The sequence below is a fragment of the Geotrypetes seraphini genome, chromosome 6 (genome assembly GCF_902459505.1).
Source record: "Geotrypetes seraphini chromosome 6, aGeoSer1.1, whole genome shotgun sequence".
Taxonomy (NCBI): Eukaryota; Metazoa; Chordata; class Amphibia; order Gymnophiona; family Dermophiidae; genus Geotrypetes; species Geotrypetes seraphini.
Genome location: NC_047089.1, coordinates 86,306,051 through 86,330,501, shown reverse-complemented (window position 1 = coordinate 86,330,501; position 24,451 = coordinate 86,306,051). Strand labels below are relative to the sequence as shown.

The following is a 24,451-nucleotide window of genomic DNA, read 5'->3' as shown; positions in this document are numbered from 1 at the left end:
TTTTGTTTTAAATGTAGCCAAGGGCTTGATAATCTCATTGATGTAAGGCATAGTGGAGGAAGCGGCAGCACAAGGTAAGCAACATGCTTTAAGGAACATTTTTAGTATGATTTGCATCTTGTATGATTTGCTATTATCTGCCATGAAGAATGGAACAGGGTAATTTCTACTCTCCCCAAATGTAACTCACTTTGAACTACTTCTGAAAATATCATAGCTAAATCAAAATGAAAACCATACATCAAAAACAAACAAACCTGAAGAAACACAGATGTTACTGCCACAGATAACAGACATATAGACATTAATGTGCAGACATACCCAGCAGCGGTAACATCTGTGCATTCTGGAAGAAGAAACATGTGTTGTTGGCCCCATAGGTCTTTAAAACATCAGTCAGCCCTGTATATACCCCATCTTACACTCTGACCCAGGGGTGTCAAAGTCACTCCTCGAGGACCGCAATCCAGTCGGGTTTTCAGGATTTCCCCAATGAATATGCATGAGATCTATTTGCATGCTCTGCTTTCATTGTATGCTAATAGATCTCATGCATATTCATTGGGGAAATCCTGAAAACTCAACTGGATTGCGGCCCTCGAGGAGAGACTTTGACATCCCTGCTCTAACCCCTGTCACACAGAATACCTCCTCTCAAACAAACTCTCCCTTCAGGCCTACACTCCCTGGCATGTCTCAGCATATGGATCTTAATTAGTCAATAAACCCAAACCTGCTTAATCCCTCCTGCTCAGCTGCCTTCAAACCTTTCCATCACCTTAAGATCCCTCTTGCCTACTATTGAGAGCCTTCAGGTCCTCTTAAGGCAGATGAAATCCCATAAGTCAAAATAGCACTGGCTGACCCAAGCAACACCTTTGCACGTCAAGTTGAGGCAAAGAAGAACTTTTTGAACTACAGTGCTAAAGAGGAAGAATGGAATGTGTTAGTTGGAGAAAAGTAGATTTTGTAGGTATTGGGTTTTGGGGTGGGGTTTTAGCTGGGGCAGGGCTAACCAAGTGGCTCTGGGACAACAGAAAATATCAACTACACTTCACTGATGTGTGGTTTGTATTTTGTGAAAATGGGCTGGTGAAGCCTTTATACATGTTCCATGTTTGCAAAATTCTGCCTTACTGATCTATTTTATATGATTTTTCATTCCAGCAACTCATTAGTAAGGATTTTAAGTAAACACGATGGATAGTTGGTCCCTTTTACTAAGCCATGGTAACGGTTTCTACCGTGGCCTGGGGCACTAAATGCTCTGAGTCTCATAGGAATTTTATGAGCTTCAGAGTATATAACATTCTAGGCCACGATAGAAACCTCTACTGTGGCTTAGTAAAAGGTGTGGGGGGGGGGGGGGGGGGAGGGGGGATATGTGAAAGTTTATTATTGCGAAATGACTCATCAGATGCTGAAATTTGACATTTTGCATTTCAGGATATTTTGTACTATTTTCTTCATGTACTCCACACTACACTTTGCGCTCAGTTTGCAGTTTAGTATTTTTATGTATATGGATTGTTTTATATCTATGGATTTAATTGATTTGTTTAGATGTGTTGTAAATCAACCTGTTCTTTTAGGAGCAGCCATTCATAAAATCTACATTTGTGTTTTATTATAAAGGGATGAATTCTATAACTGGGTACACAATTTAGGCAATGATTTTGAACTAGATTCAATAAATGGCATTCAGAAAAATAGTGTAGAAAAAAATCTGCATGGAGCGCTATTCTGTAAGTGGTACTCTGAGTCACATGTCATTTATTGAATAGCACATAGAGCCAATTTCCATGCCAAACTTTGGGCATTAGGATATACCAACTGCAACCTGGTGTAAATCCTGGTACATAATTTAGGCACAGATCCCTGGTATTCAGTCATATTGCATGCATCTTTAATGATTGCTACGGATCTGGCCATGCCCCGCCCATAGCCACACCCCTTCTAAACTAAACTAAACTAAACCTTAAGTTTATATACCGCATCCTCTCCACGGAAGTGGAGCTCGGCACGGTTTATAAGAACTTAAAATATAAGAAGAGAAAGGAAAAGGTTTACATGAGCTTATATATAGAATGGAAGAGTAAGGGGGAAAATAGAATTACATGTTAGAGAAGAGCCAAGTTTTCAGTTGCTTGCGGAATAGTTGGAGAGAGCCCAGGTTCTGCAACGGGATAGTAAGGTCATTCCAGAGACCTGTAATTTTGAAGAGAAGAGATTTTCCCAGTTTACCTGCATAGAGAATACCACGTAGAGAGGGGAAAGATTGTTTATATCTTTGGGCGGGTCTGGTGGAGTCAGGACTCGAGGAGTTAAAGGATAGTGGGATTAGGGGAGGAAGGATGCCGTGAATGATCTTAAAAGCCAGGTAGGAGCATTTGAAATGGATTTTGGAAATCACTGGGAGCCAGTGAAGATTGGACAAGAGTGGGGAGACATGGTCAGACTTGCGTTTTGCAAAGATCAACTTGGCTGCAGTATTCTGGATAAGCTGGAGTCTTTGAAGACTTTATTTTGTTAGGCATAAGTAAATGGCATTGCATTAGTCAAGTTTGGAAAGGATGATGGATTGGACGAGGACGGCGAAATGTTTTTGGCGAAAGTAGGATCTTACACTCTAACCTTATTTGGAATATGAATGTTTATGGAATAGCACCTAGCAAGAGGCGCATGCAAACCCACATTGTTGCCAATTAACTCCAATAATTGATAACACCCAATTATTGGCATAATTAGCTCATTAGCCAATTTAGTTGCACACTCATTTCAGGATCGGGTGCAATTTTGTGCGTAGAAATTTGCATACCATTTATAGAATATGGGTTTTCTTGAAGACTGAGTCTATTCTACAATGGCACTTACTCTTGAAATTGCCATTTGGTGTCAAAGTACTTATATATAGGAGCTTAGACCACCTCTTTCACACCCTCACTTGTAACCATTAATCACTTAGACCCTCAGAAATGCCACCACGATACTCAAATGTTTTTCATAGCATCCGGCTTTATGCATTCAGTCCTCACCGGGTCTCTCTAATAAATTTCTTATAGTTGGATGTTGTTAAAGTTTTTTAAAATATGCCGTTAAAGTTTTTATAATAGTTAAATACTTAGCTTAAGTGGTCGAGTTCTCAGGGATTAATAAGCCAACATGTTTCACCCAGAGGGTTTCCTCAAGGCTACTATCCCTTTCTAAAGCTTGTCGCCCACATATCCAAATTGCTGCCAATTAGCATTTAATTATTAGCCCTATTGGGCTTGTAAGCCAATTTAGTTGGGCATACAACTGGGATCAGCACCCAATTTTGGGAGCCATATATAGAATTTGGGGGTTAACACATGCAACTGGCACTGGTGTGATCAATCGCTAATCTACAGTTACATGCTGAAATGGTTAGTGTCTAATTGTAAGGTTGTGTGAGCAGGAGAGGAGCATGAACAGTGCAGAGAACGGGATGGCATTTATATGTGTTAACATAGAACACCATAATTTCTAAATGTCAGCTCCTAAATACATTATTTAATCAGCACACATGAATTCTAGTGAGAGATTATATCATATGCATTAGCTGCTTTAAGGATAGTCCAACTTAGACCACCTACTGTCCACATAAACATATAAATGCTAGTATTCTATAAGCTTGAAAGTTTTAGAATGAGAGGATAATGTTTATTTTTCATTATACTTCACTGTGTTGGCTCTTTAGAAGCACAAGTGTATAAAATTAAAAATAAATACAGTAGGATGACGATTATCTGGACTAACCTCGGCAGAAAACAGTCCTGCTAATGGAAAATCTGGGTGACTGGATATTCCTTTTTGAAAAGAGCACACACATTGAGCATTACATGTTGAGCATTATGGTGAAGGCTGTTGTGAGGAGTTTTGGCAGGCATGAGGCATTTAGGTGGTGTGAAGGGAGCAGGGAGGTAGTAAGGTGGTGGTCGGGGTGGTTGAAAGCCAGTTATACTGTTCGGGGGAAAAAGGAGCTCAGGTTTGGGGTTTTATAATTCAGTACCTGTGTCAGGGTGTGAGGTCGGTAAGGCTGCTCCAGTCTGGGAAGGTGTTTTTATGGGTTGCTTCGGTTCATCAAAAGAAGATAAAAGAGACGACCTGTGATGCTCAATCTGTTTATTCACTGTTAAGACCAAACAAGTACGTGTTTTGGCCGTAAGGCCTGCCTCAGGGGTCTTGTTTCCAATGAAGTACAATTTATCGCATATGTCTCTTATCTAAAAAGATGGTAATTAAGACACTGTTAGAAGCCTGATAACTATACTGGCAACAATCTTGCATCTACTATAGAAAGATTTATGGTTGTACTAATCAGTTACATAAACAAATACGTGCCTGTTAGGTTTCTAGGGAAGACTATAATATCTCATCCGGTTCAGCTAGCTTTGCCTACTTACACAACACAGAGACCCAGGCTAATGAGAAATACTTTTATTATGAAACTAGAAAAATATAGTTCATAAGCCAGCAGCAATAACTAATTATTGTTCACAAAATATCCAAATACATATATGAAACTCAGTACATAATTATCACATCACACTTACTAGATAAATGAGTAAAACTAATTCTTACACTTTAAATAATTCCTTATAATAATAATTCCTGATTAGCAGCAATCTATTACAGTTTATCACCAAGAGTAGCTTTACAAATCCATATCCTATACAACAAATGGAATACTTTATCTAACCCCAGCTGATAAGATAGATAAGTTCCTTATTATCACCATCCAATTAGGCCTTAGCCCGGGAGACGGAATAATTCTTCTCAGTACGAAAGATATGAATTCCCTTGGTACAGGAACAAGAGTTCGTCAGCCACTGGTCCAGCTGTAAATTAGGTTGGCAGCAAAGGTTTCCTTTATGTGATGGAATCCAGATCTGTTTAAAGTCCGGTTCTCTCTCCAGCAGAGAGTCACAAGAGGTAACTTTTCAGGTCTTAATTATTATAAAAGATGTGCAGCGAAAACCTATGATAAGATGCGAGCTTCCTCACATCCCAACACAGACTAAATTAATAATTAGCACATTTCACTTGGATCGCGTCAGATGACTTCTCCGGACCAATCCAGAAACATAACTTATATGAATAGCCTTTCTGTATAGAGTCTCGTACAGGCTGAAACAGAGGCACCTTCGTTAGATAAGACCAGCACATGAGCTATGACTCCCCCAAGATTCACACAGGCTGAGCATGTAGACATAGCTGGATGTCCTTGACTATAATACAATTCTGGTACATACCCAGAATGCATCAGGCAGAAACAGCAAAGATGTATTCTTCTTTCTCTTCTTGCTAGGTTTAGGCTGGAATGATTTCTTGCAAACAATGGTTCAGGTTTGATGATGTCAGAGAGGCCTAACCTTCAGGTGTAAATAAGGAAACACCCCTACACTACTCAAAGTGAAAGTGAAAGGTGGTTTATGGCAGTTTTCCTGTGACAGAGCTTTATTCCGGCACTTTTTAGATTCTTCTTGTGTGACGCGCTTGTCTGAGTGGGAGGTGCTTCTGGGTCCTAGTGCCAGGCTCACGGTTTAGGTATGGCCAAAATATTTTTGATTATGATACAGATATTTAAACAATAAGGAATTGAAGCAATCCGGATGATTTGTACATCCAGATAATCAGAGTTTGAATAATCGGCATCCCAATGTACATAGAGTAGAACATAAATTTCCTGCTCCAGACTACATCTTCCATAGAAACTCTTCACTAGGTATAAGCAATATACATATAGAATAAGATAAGAGGGAGTATTGTGCTTAACTTTTGAATTGTCCATTTCAGAGATCTGTAATGTGTTTTAGTTATGTATTTCCTTTCTCATCCAAAATGTGACAGTGTATCAAATGTTATTATATGACTGAAAATAAAAAGAAAAGAACCTTGGAAAAATACACATTTCTGTGCAGCCCATCTTTTTAAATGTTTTGTTGATATTCTCCCATATATTGATTACAATAATTTTAACTTAGTCCATTTTTGTTTTAATTGAAGCCAGCGGCTAAATAATCACATTGATATAAAGCGTGGTGCAGGAAGGTAAGCAAAACAAGCTAAAATTTGAGAGGCCCATTTATTAAAGAGTGTTAAATATGCTTTACTGTGCCTTTTTATGTCAGTTTATTCTCTCCAATTCCCCCTTTGATACAGGGACATAACCAGAGTTGCTGTTTTGAGTGGGCCCAGGTCATCCCCATCCCTGTAAATACATGTAATTTTTTAATCCTCCCCTCTGTCTCTGCATGTGACCCATCTCTTCCTCTTCCCAAATCAGCATCTGCTCCTCCAGGGGACCCAGCATCTGTTCATCTGTTGCTATGTTTTCTTGATATTCTCCCTTGTATTGATTACAATAATTTTAAATTAATCCATTTTTATTTTAATTGAAGCCAGGGGCTTGATAATCTCATTGATGTAAAGCGTGGTGCAGGAAGGTAAGCAAAGCAAACTAAAATGTGAGAGTCCTATTTATTAGAGTGTTAAATATGCTTTACTGTGCCTTTTTAAGTCAGTTTGTTCTCTCTAATTCCCCCTTTGATACAGGGACATAGCCAGAGCTGCTGTTTTAATTGGGTTTAACCTGGGTGGGCCCTTCATACCCCCACCCCTGGACATACATGCAATTTTTAAAATCTTCCCTTTTGCCTCTGCATGTGATCCAACTCTTCCTCTCTCTTCCCCTCCATCCTCTCTATCCCAGATCAGCATCTGTTCCTCCAGGGGCCCCAGCATCTGTCCATCTGTTGCTATGTTTTCTTGATATTTTCATATGTATTGATTACAATAATTTTAACAATCCATTTTTGTTTTAATCGAAGCCAGGGGCTTGATAATCTCATTGATGTAAAGCACGGAGCAGGAAGGTAAGCAAAGGCCTATTTATTAAAGAGGCCTATTTATTAAAGAGTGTTAAAACATGCTTTACTGTACATTTTAAATCAGTATAGGCTCTCCCCACACCAACCTTTACTCCAAATGTGTGATTTGCTTTCTGCTGCCAGCAATAAGGGATCAGAGCAATAACTACTTTGTCTAAATACAATAAATCAATTTCTAGACCGCATAACCAGATAGTTCTGTGCAGTTCACAAAAGAATAATAAGGATACAAGGAATAATCTGAGTGTAGGAAATCTAATTACCTATAAATATGTTGAAGAGATGAGTCTTCAATTACCTTCTAAACTGAAGGTAAGAGTGAGATATAGAGCACAAAAGCCTGAAATTGCTGTCATACGTAGCAGCCTGCAAAACTAAATCTAACTTGCCTTGACTACTGGTTTGTTATGAAATATGCATTTGATATATGTTCTACAATCATATTATTGTATATATAGGTACTGTCTTTCTACTTAGCTCAGAATCTAACCTTTGTTTATCTGGGATAATGGAGGGTTAGGTAACTTGTCCAGGGTGACACAGAGCCACAGTGGAAATCAAACTTGGCTCATGTTGTGAACAGACACTGGAGGAATGGATAAAATAATATTTCAAATGTCCATATACTAAGGGCTCTTTTTACTAAAATGTGCTAGCGGTTTTACCACGCGCACTAGACGCTAATGCCTCCACTGAGCTGGCGTTAGTTTTTCCGCGTAGCGCAAGGGGCAGCGCATGGTAAAAACGCTACCACAGCTTAGTAAAAGGAGCCCTAAATCTCTACTAAAACATCCAACGTTTATGATGTTATACTAAATCTTATTGGGAAGGAAAAAAGCCTCAGAGACCCAGTCAGACTATATGATTATGGATCTGATCAATTTATTTAGAAATATAGAAAATCGCTCTGCTCTTTTAGGAGCAGCTTAAAGCTAGGTTTCTCTTGTATTATAAAATGTCTGTCTGTTTCATTGATTGTCATTCTGTAGCCTCTTTGGAAGCAGATGTACAGTATTTAAAATGGGAAATAAATACATAGAATAGAAAATAATTTCATGTTCCAGAATACAGTATCTTCCACAAATTCTTCACCTGCTACAGCATCATTCATACATATAGGGCTCTTTTTACGAAGGTGCGCTAGCGTTTTTAGCGCACGCACCGGATTAGCACGCGCTATAGCACATGCTAGCTGAAAAACTACCACCTGCTCAAGAGGAGGCAGTAGCAGCTAGCCCGCGTGGCATTGTAGTGCACGCTATTCCGCGCATTAAGGCACTAACGCGCCTTCATAAAAGGAACCCATAATAAGATAAGAAGGAGTATTGTGCATAATTGTTTTCAATCGTCCATTTCGGAGTTGCTTTGTGTGTTTCAGTTACAAATTTAGCTCCCCTTTTATGAAGCAACATTAAGCTTTTGTATTGCCGGCTGCAGCGGTATTAGCGCTAATGCTCATAGAATTCCTATGAGCGTCGGAGCTAATACCACTATGGCGGGCAATTAAAAAAGCCTAACTCATCTTCATAAAAGGGGGTTTTACTTTCTCAACCAAAGTCTTTTATACTGTGTGTCAAATATTAAAACTATACGAATGTAAAAAAAAAAAATCCTTAGAAAAATGCACCCCATTTCTGTACAACCCATCTATAGAAATGTTTTGTTGGTATTCTCCTATTCGTTGATTATGATAATTTTAACTTTAGTCTATTTTTTTTTTGTTTCAAATAAAGCCAGGAGCTTGATAATCTCATTGATGTTAAGCGCAATGCTGGAAGGTAAGCAAAGCAAACTAAATTGTGTGAGGCCTATTTCTTAGTTTTAATACAGCTTATTGTCTGTCCTTTTTCCCTGCTGTCTATTATCAGGAATGAGAGAACAGGACAATAATTATACCTTAATGTAATTTTCCTTCAATTACTACTGCAATGGCAAGAGCCAAATCGGAAAAGAAATCAGTCCCAAGCCAACTTGAAAGAGCTTTTTTGTCATGTAGAACAGTGGTTCTCAACCCTGTCCTGGAGCACCACCAGGCCAATCGGGTTTTCAGGATAACTCTAATGAATATGCATGGAGCAGATTTGCATGCCTGTCACTTCCATTATATGCAAATCTCTCTCATGCATATTCATTAGGGCTAGCCTGAAAACCCGATTGGCCTGGTGGTCCTCCAGGACAGGGTTGAGAACCACTGATGTAGAATATGCAAAAACAGCACCATTCCACTCTACAAAATTGATTAACACTTAGCATAAATCAGTGCTTCTCAAATCGGTCCAGGAGTACCTCCATCCCAGTCAGGTTTTCAGGATATTCACAATGAATATGTATGAGTTTGATTTCCATATATTGCCTCCATAGTATGAAGATGTCTTTCATACATATTCATTGTGAATATCCTGAAACCCTGACTGGTAAGGGGGTACTCCAGAACTAACTTGGGAAACACCATCCTAAATGACTCATGGCTATTATTTCACCAAATATCAAGTCAAGGAGTATTAAGGTTTATGCAATCAAGACTATGGGCTCCTTTTACGAAGCCACGTTAGCAGCTTTAGCGTGCATGACTTTTCATCACACTAACTCCCGCGCTAGCCGAAAAACAACTGCCTGCTCAAGAGGAGGCGGTAGCAGCTAGTGTGGCTGGCGGTTTAGCGCGCGCTATTATGCACGTTAAACCGCTAACGCGTCTTCGTAAAAGGAGCCCTATGCTAGCGTTTTGAGTGCACACAGCAGACTAGCCCGCACTAACCCTGCGCTACACAGCTAGAACTAACACCAGCTCAATGCTGGCATTAGCCAGTGGCATAACAAGGGAGGGGTGAGGGGGGCGGTCCACGCCGGGTGAAGCCTTAATGGGGGTGCACAGCCGGCCAGGTCCCCTTACCTTTGTGGCGCTTCCCCCCCCCCACCGCCCGCCCGATTGACCGACAACAGGCCCGGTCCGACAAACCTCCCTGCCTTGTGGCCCCGAGTCTAAATTACCTTCTTACAGCAGCTGGAGCATTGAAGCTGCATGTGGCTGCCCTAAAGGTCATCTCTGACGCAACCAGAAGTTGAAACAGAGGCGACCTTTATGGCAGCCATATGCAACTACAATGCTCCGGCTGCTGTAAGAAGGCAGGGAGGTTTTTCGGACCGGGCCTGTTGTCGGTCGGTCAGGGGTGGGGGGTGGGGGGGGGAAAGTGCCACGAAGGTAAGGGGCAGGGAGGGAGAAAGGGAGGAAAGGTGGAGTGGAGAGGAAAATACGCTTAAGGGAAATGGGTAAAACAGAGGGAGAAGAAGGACGCTGAAAGCACATGGGGAAGACAGAGGGGGGAGAAGGACACTGAAAGCACATTGGGAAGACAGAGGGGTAGAGAAGGACGCTGAAAGGACATGGGGAAGACAGAGGGGGGAGAAGGACGCTGAAAGGAAATGGGGAAGAGAGAGTGGGGAGAAGATGCTGAAGGGAAATGGGGAAGAGAGAGTGGGGAGAAGACGCTGGCAGGGAAGAAGATAGAGATGCCAGACTATGGGGGGAGCGGAGGGAAGAAGATGGGTGTCAGACCAATTTGGAAGGGGGGAGAAAGGGAGAGGCACAGTAACAGAGCAAATGGAAGACACAGAGAGAAGAGAGACAGTGGATGAAAGGAATTGAATAAGAACATGAGGAAAGCAGAAACTAGGCAACAAAGGTAGAAAAAAATTCTATTTCTTTTTTTTTTTTTGCTTCAGGATAAAGTAGTATATTAGTTGTGCTGATAAAAATTTATAAACAAAGCCCTGCCAGCTGAACATCTCTTTCTCCAGTTCAGCAGCCAGAACTTTGATTTTTAAGGCAGGAATAAGCTAAATATTGCAGTACTGAGGCTTGTATGGATGCTGCGGGGGCGGTGAGTGGGATGGCAGTGATGGGCCAGTGAAGGGGATGGTGCAGTGACGGGGACAGATTTTATCCCTGTGTCATTTTCTAGTGCTCACGTCAATAGCTTCCCTCTGATTCAGCTTCCTGTTTCCGCTTTTGACTGAGCACCGCGTTGCCGATCTGAAGTTCTGATGATACCAGGGGTAGAAGGAGGCCCATTGCCGATCTTAAGTGTCATCGCGGGGGGGGGGGGAGGGGGGATTGCAGATCTTGTTGCCAAAATCAGAAAGGTGAGGAAGGGAGAAAGATGGGCCTGTGGTGGATGGAGAGATTGAGAGAAGGGGGCAGATGATGGAGGTGGGGAGAAAGGGGAGAGAGAAGAGGGCAGATGATGGAAATAGGGAGAAGGGGCAGATGATGGAAGTGGGGAGAGAGAAGAGGGCAGATGATGGGGGAAAAGGATTGAGTTAGGGAAATACTGGAGGGGGTGAGGGATAGGGGTGGCGAGCTGTAGATAGACAGTAAAAAAAGAAATTGATGAGAGGGTAGTAAGAACGTAATCTAGATGGATGCAGAAAATAAATTGAAAAGGAAAATGAGGGAAGAAAGGGATTGCAGAAGACAGGTGTGGGAGAGGGAAGGAGAGGAGAGAGATGCCAGACCAAAGGGGGTGAAAGGAGAGATGGAAGGGGGAGACATACAGTTTCTGGAAGGGGCACAGAAGGAGAGAAGATGCCATATAGGGGAAGAGAGACGGCAGACAGTGGATGGAAGGAAGAGAGTTACAAGAAAATGAGGAAAGCAGAAACCACAGAAGACAAAAGGTAGAAAAAAAATTTATATTTATTTATTGCTTTAGGAGACATGTGTCACTGTTTCTGTGGTGTTGCATTTTATGCAGAGTCCAGCTTCTTGCTGGTTCAATTTAACCATTGTCTATGCATTTCTATTTTATCCCCCCTTTTACAAAACTGTGGAGCGTTTTTTAGCACCAGCCGTGGTGGTAGCAGCTCTGATGCTCAGAATTCTATGAGTGTCAGAGCTGTTACCACCTTGGCTAAAATCCACACTACAGTTTTGTAAAAGGGGGAAGGGTTAGTTTGTGATGACATATTCCATACTAAGCGAAGGTGTTTTCTGTGTTCTGTGTGTTCAAAAGACATGGTTTTCTGTTAGGATTGACGGTGTAGGATTGATCTGTACTAGTCTGGCTTGTTTAGTTTTACAATGGGTGTATTGATGTACTGCTCACTGCAATATGTAAGATGCTGCCTTTTCCTAGGTACTCTCTTGTGTGACGTGTGGATTGTTATTAAAAATCATGTTTTTCGTACAGATCGGGGGTGTCAAAAATGATGGGCCCTGGGTGTCACATATGCTAGGTACGCCACTGGCGTTATCATCTAGTGCAGTGTTCTTCAACCTTTTTACACCTGTGGACCGGCGGAAATAAAATAATTATTTTGTGGACCGGCAAACTACTAAGACTGAAATTTTTTTTTAAAAACCATCGCCGCCCCGTCCCCGCGAGCCCGGTCCCACAAACCATCTGATCTCATCCGCACAAGCCTCAAATAGTTATGATTTTATATTGTACATATTTTATTAAAGTATAAAAAGAAACAATATTCTATACAATTGTCATTTTATAAATACAAATAATACAGAGCAAGGATCAACAAACCCCCTGTCTCCCCTCCCCTTCACATATATCCCCTCTACTATCAAGAAAACTGAATAAGCCAAATTTCTCTAATCTTTCGCTGTATGGCAGCTCCTCCAACACCTTAACCATCTTAGTCGCTCTTCTCTGGACCCTTTCGAGTAGTAGTACCGTGTCCTCCTTCATGTACGGTGACCAGTGCTGGACGCAGTACTCCAGGTGAGGGCGTACAGCGTCATGATAACCTTCTCTGTCTCTTCAGTCCAGCATCTGCCCCTTCCATTCACTGTCTGTCTTTCCCTGCCATTTCTCTTCCCCCCCCCCCCAATTTGGTCTGGCATACATCATCTTTCTTCTGTTTCCCTCATGGTCTGGCATCTCTGTCCTTCCCTTCCCCCTGTGGTTTTTAGCATCTCTCTCTTCTCATTTCCTCCACTCAGATCTGATATCGTTCTCTGCTCTCTCTTCCCTTTTCTTCTCTGGTCTTCCTTCTCTATTTTCTGCCTCCATCTAAATTAAATTCTTTCTTACTATTTAGTCCTGTTTCCCTCTTTTCACTGTGTCTACCCACAGCTTGTCACCCCTCCATTATCTTACTATTTTCTTCCCCCTTTATTTATCTCCTCCTTCCATCCAGTATGTGTTCTTTCCCCACTTCCAATTCAACATCTGCTCTCCCCTCTCAACTGACATCCATCTGCCTTCTGCTCTCTCTCCCTTCTTCTCACTTCCATCATCTGTCTCCTTCTCTCTCTCATCTCCTCCATTCCATCATCTGCCCCTTCTCTCTCTTCCCCCCCCCCCCAACTTCCATCATCTGCCCCCCTTCCCCTCACCTTTGCGGGTCACTTTCTTTCCCCTGAGGGTGGTTCATGTCAGAGGGGAAGCTTTGGCCGAGCATAACTGCTTGCAAGGAACAGTGGAACTTACTTGATGTCATGCTGGGGCCCGTTGACGTTTGAAGAAAAAAAAAAAAAGGGACCTCCAAAGGTGAGAGGAAGGGAAACCTCCAGGACAGCTGCTCTTTGCCCTCCTTCAGCAGCCCAAGAGTCTTTAGGCAAGCGGCAGCTCTGTGTGCTTTTAACTTCGGCCCAGAGCTGCCCCTAAGCAGTAGTTTAGCGCGGTTTCATGAGGCAGCCTCGAGGCCTCTGCTAGGCCGGCCCACATCGCATCATCGAAGTGGGCCGGCCTAGCAAAGGCCCCGAGGCTGCCTCATGAAACCGCGCTAAGCTACTGCTTAGGGGCAGCTCTGTGCCGAAGTTAAAAGCATACAGAGCTGCCGCTGCTGGTCGGGAGGTGCGAAGACAAGGCAGGAAGCATACGCTGCAGGAGTCCCGGCGAAGGCAGAAGTCCCGGCACAGCGACGGCAACAGGAAGTTGCAAGTCAGCTGACGTCGGCACTTTTCGTTGCGGCGGGGACCCGAGTCCTTCGCGGACCGGCAAGATTTTTTTGCGGACCGGCACCGGTCCGCGGACCGGCGGTTGAAGAACTGTGATCTAGTGCACGTGGCATTGTAGCGCGCGCTATTCCGCGCATTAATGCCCTAATGCAGCTTATTGAATAATTTTATAATTTTTCTTTCATAGTTGAAGTGTAAAGTATGATGTATAGATCAGTTTAAAAAAACCCTACTATAATCCATTTTAAATTGTATTTCTTAGCAGAATAAGAAAATAGTACACATCTGTAAAGACTTTGTTAATTTTATGGGGTAATTTTATAAACTGACTTCCAAGAGTAAACTCCATTTTCCCTGTGGAAAAGCACTTTTATAACATTACTCCAGGGGTTACATGTATATTGAGAATGTTTACACCTGTTTTTATGTGACTCAAATGTAGCCATGTTCAGAGGAGTTTAGGCAAACCATAGGTGTAGTTGCAAAGATGTAAATATATGTGGTTGAATTTTATCTGTGATTGTTGTAGCTTATGTGAGGCTTTTTTTAAATAAAAATACATAGCCATCTATTGTGTCTTTGCAAAACATTCCCAAAATAGGTGCCTGTTTGACCTTTTCACGTAGGAGAATAGTTATAAGATTACCTTTTAAATATAGAGCTGCTGACACTCAGGGTATGTACTGTAGGTTGGAAATTTAGGAGTTTCTTTTTCAGGCAATTAAATGTTTTTGGTTGAATATTAAGGGCTCCTTTTATAATACCACAGTGGAGGGTTCTACTGCAGGTTGGCAAGGTAAATGCTCCAAAGCTCATAGGAATTCTATGAGCTTTGGAGCATTTACCTCACCGACCCGCAGTAGAAACCTCTGCAGCCACTTTGTAAAAGCCAGCATAAGAAAGGTTTTCATTGGTGTTTTCATGGCAGAAATGTATTTCTAAGCACATCTTAACATAACATAACTGTATACTGCAACGATCTTGCAGTTCAGTGTGGTTTACAGTTCCAAGATACTACACATTCACAGTGAATTACAATTCAGCTATTAAAGAAATTTTTCAAATAGTTAAGTTTTTATTGATTTCTTAAAACTTTTGGTACATTTAGTTTTAAAATCTCTAGGGGACCTTTTGCTTATTTTATTTTTACTAATTAATTAATTAAATTTTCTATACCGTTCTCCCAGGTGAGCTCAGAACGGTTTTTTACATGAATTTATTCAGGTACTCAAGGTATGCTAGAATCTGGGCAAAGTGCTTCTTAAGACAGGGCTTTTCCATGCACTAAACCCAAATTCCACACGGCACTTTGTAGGCCATTTTAATTTTTTTTTTTAATTTCAGATTATACTCTGTCATTAACATGCATTACCTGTAAAAAGTTAACACATACTTCCTATTTAAAGTGCTTCTCTGTTAATGCCACAATAGCAGCCGCGGTAATACAAATGCACTAGCTGGTTAATGCTTCCACACCCATTCTCCGCTCATGGCATACCCCCTCAAAAAATGTTTTTGAAAATACTGAGCAGGAAAATGACCATAAAATGTGTTAATGCATCTTGCAGTAAACCTGTTTTCCTATATTGATGGAAAATTTAGTGCAGGCCCTGCACAGATTAAAAAAACAAACAACCTTTATAAACCACCACGTTAAATCTGGGTTTAGAGTATGGGAGAGCCTCGTGCCAAAACGCTAGCGCACCTTCGTAAGAGGAGCCCTATGTTTTACCACATTTAGCTAACTTCCTTCCTTAGTGTTTATCTTTTTGTTTATCACTTTAAAATGAAGTCACACTTGACTAACATCTAATATAATAAAAGGGAAGGGAAGACAGAAGGGGGGCCACGGAGAGACAGTCAGGGAGGAACTGGAGGGGGAGAGGGAAAGGGGGCTGCTTTGGGGGAGGGGTGAGCTGGGAGACAGACAGCTTTGCTTGGGGGGAGACAGAAGGGGGGCCACGGAGACACAGTCAGGGAGGAACTGGAGGGGGAGAGGGAAAGGGGGCTGTTTTGGGGGAGGGGTGTGCTGGGAGGCAGACAGCTTTGCTTGGGGGGGGCAGGAAAACAGAAGGGGGGCCATGGAGAGACAGTCAGGGAGGAACTGGAGGGGGAGAGGGAAAGGGGGCTGCTTTGGGGGAGGGGTGTGCTGGGAGGCAGATAGCTTTGCTTGGGGGAAGACAGAAGGGGGGCCACGGAGAGACAGTCAGGGAGGAACTGGAGGCGGAGAGGGAAAGGAGGCTGCTTTGGGGGGAGGGGTGTGTTGGGAGGCAGACAGCTTTGCTTGGGGGAGGGGAGACAGAAGGGGGCCACAGAGAGACAGTCAGGGAGGAACTGGAGGGGGCGAGGGAAAGGGGGCTGCTTTCTAGCACCCGTTAATGTAATGGGCTTTAACACTAGTAACAAATAATGTTGCATGTTACTAACCTATACTAATTTCATATACATTTTAAAGACATCAAGACATTGATGACCTTATTTCAATACCCCAGCCTGGAGCAAATGTCACAAGGTAAGGTTTGCAATGGTCAATTTGGGCCTGATTCTGTAAAAGGTGCTGTAATTTAGGCAGTGGTAGGCACCCTACCAATTGTTATAATTGGCGAGATAATTGACCATGCCATTAAAAATCAATTAAAAACTCATTTCAAAAAACTGTAGGTGCCTAATACAGTAGACATTGTAATTGTGTATACAGCAAGGTGCCTAACAGCGCCTAAGGTCAAAGTAGGCATGATTAGGGTGCAATTCTCAAAAGAACTTGGGCATCTGCAGTTTAGGTCAGTAAAAACCTGGCCTACATTACTAGCACCTACGTTTTGTGATAGGCACCCTTAACTGTGAGTCTTTAAACAGTGCCTAAGCATGGTTGACGCGTGGCCAGTGTTTTATTTTAGGCAGCTGCCAATTTAAATGCCGTTTACAGAATCTGGCCCTTTGTGCCTCTGTTATTGATTTTTATGATACCTAACTTGACATGGATTTTCCTCAAGAAGTGGACAATAGGTGAAAATCCTTGTTCTTTAATGAGATATTGGAACAGGTGTAAGGATCTTACATAGCTGGATGATATAAACTGGGTTCATATGCATTGGTGTCAAGAAATAACTCCATTCTGAATACTGATCATATTATTGATGCTGATCGTGGAAAAATGTTAAGAAACATAACACAGGCCTTTTAATCCAATTTCCAAGAAGATGCAGAATTATAGGATATAAAGACCCCAAGGTCCATCTAGCCTGCCTATTTTTCTTCCCTAGTGCAATACCGTACATCGCATGTGATCTCTGGATTCATGTTCACTTCTCTACAGCTAAGGGCCTTCTGTACCTGTCCCATGCTTTCATGAATTCCAGTACCAGTTTTGCACTTTGAAGGAAGGTTAACTGTGTAGGATCTTGTGAGCCAATGGTCACATTAGGGTCTCCCAGAATCAGCTTCTGCAGGGGTGGACAACGAGGGCCGGAATCCAGTCAGGTTTTTAGGATTTCCCCAATGAATATGCATGAGATCCATTTGCATACAATGGGAGGCAGTGCATGCAAATAGATCTCATGCATATTCATTAGGGAAAGCCTGAAAACCCGACCAGATTCCGGCCCTCATTGCCCACTCCTGGTATAGTGCTTCATTCTTGAGTATCCATGTATTGAGTACACTAGGACTTTTTATGTTAGTTGGTATGATTATATTGTTTATTGCATTTGTAAACTACTATGAATAATGAAGGCTAGTTCGGCACTATATACGCATTAATAGATATAGGCCCGATGGAAGAAGAACAGTGATTTATTGTTTGGATTAATGTATTATTTTGAATGTTTTAATTGTAAACGGCACTGGTTTGGAGTTGTTTTGATGTTTAAATTGGTTGGAGTTTATATTTAGATATTTAAATATTTAAAAAAGAAGTAGAATTTGATGACTTTTTTGCACTATAGCTGTTGTATAGCTACAGGTTTGGTAAATCTTATAGCACTCCAGCTTTTATGGAGAGGCTTGTGGTTACATGTGGATGTTTGGGGAGGGCTGTCGTACAGCTGTAGGTTTTCCTTGAGTAATGATGTCAGACAGACAGTATTCTGACACAGGACTTGTGTTATCATGACGGAAGGTCTAGGGAGAGTAAATTTTGATATGCAGCTCATATTGGTAATCAGAGCATTGGTGATTCAGATGTAATCAGTTTTGCTAGTCTAATTGGAGGGGTGGGGGCAGTGAAAGAAGGTTAACTGTGCAGGATCTTTTGAGCTAATGGGACACATTAGGGCAAGTATGTCAAACTCACGGCCCACGGGCCACATGCAGCCCATGACAAACATCTGTGCGGCCTAGCCAATGCAATCCAATAAGTCATATCTAGAGTCGCAAAATTTCTCCCATAATCCATCAAGCTAGCTAATATTAAACTACTCTCTCTTGTTGTTTCAGAATAAACATTTCATGAGTTAGTATCATTCTAAACACTTACTTTTCAGAGACGGAAATCGTACGATGTCCCAGACGTCTGATCCCTACTCTTCTACCAGAACCACCACAACAAGGTAAACAAACACAGTTATAAGGTTTATGGTTTATTTGTTTAACAAGGTGGATTACAATGATTACAATTAGAGCAGTGGTTCCCAAACCTGGTCTTGGAGGCAAGTTTCAAGTTTAATGAAGATTTGATTAATCGCTTAATCATAATTCTAAGCGATGTACATAATAATAAAATTGACTCTGGCCAGTCAGGTTTTCAGGATATTCACAATGAATATTCATACAAGAGATTTGCATGCAGTGGAGGCAGCGCATGCTGATCTTTCATGAATATTCATTGTGGATATCCTGAAAACCTGACTGGCCAGAGTGCCTCCTGGACCAGGTTTGGGATTCACAGGACTAGAGGAGCAACAACACTTCACCTTTAATATTGTTTTCAGTAATGGTTGAACTAACGTTTCTTTCATTTATTATATTTCAGTTCCTTTCCATGACCTTTATATATTTAACTGATTGTAAACTGCCCTGAGAGGCCCACTCCTGGGTGGTATATCTAATATGAATAAATCTGAAAACTTGATCCATGTTGAAACACCCCACCCATGATATAGGGATTTCCCTTGGGGTAAGGAATATCAGACTAAGACTGGAAGGAAGGAGTAGCCTGGTGGTTAGAGCTACAGCCTGAGGTTGTGGGTAAAGAATGACATGGGGACAAATTTGTCCCTGTGGGATCAATCTCTATCCCCTTCCCATCCCCGTAAGTTATGTCCCTGCAAGCTATGTCCTTATCTGTATAAATCACAAACACTTATATAGAACCATATATAGAATTAGGCCATAAGCTATGGTAATTACAAAATCTAATGCTCTTTATTAAAAGGACCCTTTTGTCTGTTCAGTCATAGGTTTTCTGGTAGATTTTGACTTAGGTAAAATAATTAGTCAAATAAGAACTCAATCTGAACAGTTGCATGAAAAATACTTCCAAATGCAGGGTTTAAACACAATGAACCTTGAAAGTCCACCACAGTTGAATCTAAATAATGTTATGTGGACATCAGTAAATAACTTCTGTGGCTCCAACTCTTTATATGCTTTTTTGATTCTGAAAATGGCTATAGAAGAAAGAAAAAAAGGAATTAATATAATAATGATGAAAGGTCTGACTGGAAATAACTGCTAACATACCTGCCTACTTGATGTTTGCATTTAGGACTGTGGAGTACAATTATGATAACAATGATATGCCAAGGAGCCGATCAAATTATTCCTATGATACCAGAAGGAGTCCCAGGTAATATTGGTATCTGTGTTAAGAGGGCAGAGTCATTCCTAAGACATTTCTAATGCTACAATTACTGCATATTTTTGGAGTATGTTTACAATGTACTTCTTTTTTAAGTCTGATATGAATTCTTTAATAAATAAAAATATACCATGCAATCAGTAGGAAAGTGAATTTCTGTTCACCATGTGACCCCGTGCACAGTGGCATCTTAAAACACCCTTATGAACAATCTTCCCTGATGTGAGAAATCGAGCATGACAATGCATTCCTGCAGTTGCTAAAACATAACTTCTGTCCATAACTGTGCCAGAGAATTAGATAGTAACTAAACTAAACTAAACCTTAAGTTTGCATACTGCATCATCTCCATAAAGATAGAGCGCGACACGGTTTACAGGTAAGTCAATAAATGAGGGAAGGACATAATAAGAAATTAGAGGTTAAGAAGAGGATAGCTAGCTTTACATTTTAAATAGATAGCTTTACGTTTTGGAGAAAAGCCAGGTTTTCAGATGCTTTCGGAATAATTGGAATGAGCCTAGGTTCCGCAGCGGGGCAGGAAGGTTATTCCAAAGCTCAGTGAATTTGAAGAAAAGGGATTTCCCTAATTTACCTGCATACATGACGCCTTTTAGCGAGGGAAAGATAGTTTGAGTTTGTGGGCAGATCTGGTAGTGTCAGGGTAGTGGGATTAGGGGAGGAAAAATGCCATGTAGGATCTTAAATATTAGGCAGGTACATTTAAAGTGAATCCTAGAAATCACCGGAAGCCAGTGAAGTTTTGACAGAAGCGGGGAAACATGATCGAATTTGCTTTTTGCGAAGATCAACCTAGCTGCAGTGTTCTGAATAGTGATAGCACAGACAGGAAAATTATTGGAATTGAAGTGTAGAGGGAAGAGAAAGGAGGAGGAATGCCAAAGCAACAGAAATCATGGCTCCTTTGTATCTGCCCCCCTCCCAAAAAACAAACAAACAAACAACAACCTAAAAACAAGTTTATTGAACACCATGGGAAAGATAAAGCATTCAAATCATTAAAAAAAATAAAGAAGAGAAAAGGATCCCAGAATACCTTGCCCTTGTCATTTAACATTATCGGATATAACACTTGGTCATAGGTCCAGAAAAACTCCCTTTCTTGATATAATACAACTTCAACTCAGTGTCCTGAAATATTTAAGCATTGTAGAACATTCTTGCAAAAACATATCTCATGCACTTATCTGGTCTAATCACCAGTGGAGGCCTTTATTTCACTGTTAAAAGTTCTGCTGCTTTGGGGAAAACAATTGCATTCCTCATATAGGTTAATACAGATCCTTTGTATCTGAACCATTACTATTCCAGATGTGGAACCAATAAAATATATGCTATGAAAAATACAGCCTTACTATGAACATGCCAGCTGTGATGTGTCCTGCATACCATTGGCAGCTGGAATATTGAGGGAAATTGACAGTAGAAGTGCCTGTGGTTAGTCTGTGAGTAGCATCATGGAAAGTGCAAGTTTCAAAAGTCCATCTAGATACAAGCTATGTGGGTAATTTCAATCTGTGAATGCTACATAAATCTTCCAAAAGAAACTACCCAACTTCTGTGTTCCCTCCAAGCATAGCACATGAGCAGTTATTCATATGTTTTAAGAGCGTTGCTCGCAGATTTTACATGGTTTCTCACAAAAGTACTTGCAAATCTGGAAAATTGTTGGTTTTTGGAACTTGTCACTCACACGAAAATAATTTTCATGCACTCAGCCAATCCTTAGAGGGAGTATTGCCCAAGTTGTTTGTTTGTGAATATTGGCAAGTGCAATGTATATGCAATAAGGAGGCCCATGTACCTTGCACCTGCTATCTGTACAGGCAGCAGGGAGAGAGTAATATACAGGGAAATTCTATAAATGGTGCTTGAAATCGCAAATGCAAATTTGGCCATACACCCAATTTACACAAGTCTATTAGCGCCAATAATTGGGCACTAACAATTATTATTCATTGGCATTTACATGCACATCTTGTTCATTGGCATTTACATGCACATCTTGTTAAGCGCTATTCTATAATGAGCATGCAAATCCTTTAGCATGCAACTGAAAAGGTGGCATGTCCATGGGAGGGGCCTGGGCAGGTCAGGGGCATTCACTAAAGAATATGGGAAATCCATGTCTAACTTACACACCAGGATTTACATCAGGTTGGGTGCAGATCCTGGTGCTACACGCTATTCTATAAACATTGCCCAACTTGAAGCACCATTTATAGAATAGCACTCAGCACACATTTATATCAATTCACAGGCACATCCATGTCTAAAAAGATGGATATTGTTATTTAGACCTGGTGTTTGTCATGTCTAAGTTACTGAAACGTGCTCTGGCTGAACTGCTGTCCACCTGAAGAATTAAGGCATGACACCTCTGCAATCCCCAGAGGTTGCTATGTGGTCACCATTTACTGAATTTAGTCCATGATGTTGATTGGGGCAGGTGGTTTAGAATTTTGGCCAAAGTCTGGAGAATTCTATAAACGGCACCGTAATCACGGCCACCTGGTGACATCTAAGTTCAGAATCCGCTCCAAACTTAATTTTTTAATTGGCTTAATTGATGTGGTATTTGACCATGCTGGTTTTTAGCTAATAAAAAAAAATTAAGCAATTTAAGAGTTCAGCGTGGAACTCTTAAGACGCCTAGCATTGTCTTAAGTGGAGGTGCCATCTAACACCTAGGGCAGGGGTCTGCAACCTTTAAGACATAAAGAGCCACTTGGACCCGTTTTCGAAAAGAAAAAAAAACTTGGAGCCGCAAAACCATTATAAAACAAATCTAACACTGCATATATTGTTTCTTATCTTAATGCTATATACAGGATCACTAAATTGAAAATAAAATCATTTTTCCTACCTTTGCTATTTGGTGATTTCATGAGTCTCTGGTTGCACTTTCTTCTTCTGACTGTGCATCCAATCTTTCTTCCTTTCTTTCAGCCTCCTGTATGTTTCCTCTCCTCCAGACCTCATTCTCTCCCCCAACTTTTTCTTTCTGTCTCCCTGTTCCCCCTTCTTTCTGTCTCCGTGCCGTCCCCCAAGCCACTCGGTTTGCTGCCACCGCAATCGGGGAACAGCCCCCAAGCCACCGCCGTCCCAAGCTTTCCCTGCAGAAGTGTTGTGCTGACCAGCATTCCGCTCCCTGACGTCAATTCTGACGTAGGAGAGGAAGTTCCGGGCCAACAAGGCATTTCTCCTCATTCCATCCAGCCTGAGCCCCATCTCTCCTTGATCCAGCATTTCCCTTCTGTGTCTGTCAGAATTACCATTCCACCTATTTTCCAGCATCACCCTTCTTTGTGTCCATCTCACCTATATCCCTATCTCACCACTTTTTCAGAATCTTCATTTGTCTCTGTCCTTATCTTTACGCCATGTTCACCATTTGCCCTTTCAATGTCTTTATCTCCCCCCCCACACACTTTTTCAGCATTACTTCTATGTCTCTATTTCACCTCCTCTTCATGTCCCCTCTGTATCTCTATCCTTATTCAGTAGGCCCTTTCTCTTCTTTGTGTCACTATCTCCATTTTCAGCTTTCCCCCCTTTTCCTTTGTTACTGCACCCGGTAGCCAGAACCTTTCCACCCTCCCTCCACTCAGGCCCAGCATGAAATATTTCCTTTTGTTTCCCTCCCCTCTCTCTTTCTCTCTCTCTTCCCCTCCCTCACCCACAAGTACTGCATCTGGCCCTCTCCCTTCTACCTGCACCTGGCAACACCCCCCTGCTCCGCGGCTCTCTTCAGCAACTCGTCAGCAGCAGTGATCAAGACAAGCTGCCGACATCGAGGCCTTCCCTCTACGAGTCCCGCCTTTGTGGAAAAAGGAAGTTGAAACAAGCGGGACTCGCAGAGGGTAGGCCCCGACGTCAGAAGCTTGTGTCGATCGCTGCTGCTGAGTTGCCCAAGAGAGCCGCGGAGCAGGGGATGTGGCCGGAAGCAGGTAGAAGGGAGAGGGAGATAGGAAGGCTGTAGATCTCCGGAGCATGACACCGACCCCGGCCAGGATGATTTCTTTTTCAGGCACCTTACAACTCCAGCGTCGCGGCGGGAAATAGCCATGCTGAGCAGTGAGCTCAGCACTACACAGATGAAAGCCTTGCTTGCTGATTGGTCCGGCGGGGCGGGGCCGCCGGACCAATCAGCAAGCAAGGCTTTCATCTGTGTATGTGCTGAGCTCACTGCTCAGCGTGGCTATTTCCCGCCGCGACGCCGGACTTAAGCTGCATGCCTGCGTGACACACTACCGGAGCCGCAGCAAAGGTGGAAAAGAGCCGCATGCGGCTCTGGAGCCGCAGGTTGCCGACCCCCGACCTAGGGATACCTAATGATACCTATGTTAAAAAATAGGCATGGTTAAAGGTGGAGAATAGGTGGGGTTGAGTTAGGTGTCATTAGGCTTCAACATAAGCACCACCGAATTAGGTGAGTGAAAAGATGGACTATTGGAGCACCGCCTATGTCTAGGATGCGCAGAGGCATGCTCAAGGCCCAGCAGAGGCAGGAAGATCTTCAAGTGGCACCGGCACATCCTGTGGGCTGCATGCCGGTGCCAGACGGGGGCGGGGGGGGGGGGAGAGAGCAGCACCGCTGCCCTCGGGGGGGAGGGAAACGTATCAAAGCGAGTTTCCATTATTTCCTATGGGGAAACTCGCTTTAATATACGAGTATTTTGGTTTACGAGCATGCTTCTGGAACGAGTTATGCTCGTAAGAAAACTGAACGTATGCTTGCTGTTTTTCTCTCTCTTTTACCCATTGCCTAAACCATGTGAACCTTAGTTGTATTTTAGAAGGTGAAGG

General features: G+C 42.1%; 1 protein-coding gene across 6 annotated transcripts in view; it reads left to right on the top strand.

The window, feature by feature from the left end:
• SCEL (sciellin) overlaps positions 1-24,451 on the top strand; it is a 314,001-nt gene that overhangs the window by 272,563 nt on the left and 16,987 nt on the right. For 3 of the 6 annotated variants that reach the window (XM_033948694.1, XM_033948696.1, XM_033948690.1), the window contains 8 exons: positions 18-74; positions 6,028-6,072; positions 6,423-6,467; positions 6,852-6,896; positions 8,645-8,689; positions 16,280-16,336; positions 18,306-18,371; positions 19,529-19,609. In XM_033948694.1, the coding sequence (XP_033804585.1) occupies positions 18-74; positions 6,028-6,072; positions 6,423-6,467; positions 6,852-6,896; positions 8,645-8,689; positions 16,280-16,336; positions 18,306-18,371; positions 19,529-19,609 (441 nt within the window). The remainder of the gene's footprint in view (positions 1-17; positions 75-6,027; positions 6,073-6,422; positions 6,468-6,851; positions 6,897-8,644; positions 8,690-16,279; positions 16,337-18,305; positions 18,372-19,528; positions 19,610-24,451) is intronic. The other 3 variants (XM_033948691.1, XM_033948692.1, XM_033948695.1) reach the window with 3 other exon arrangements.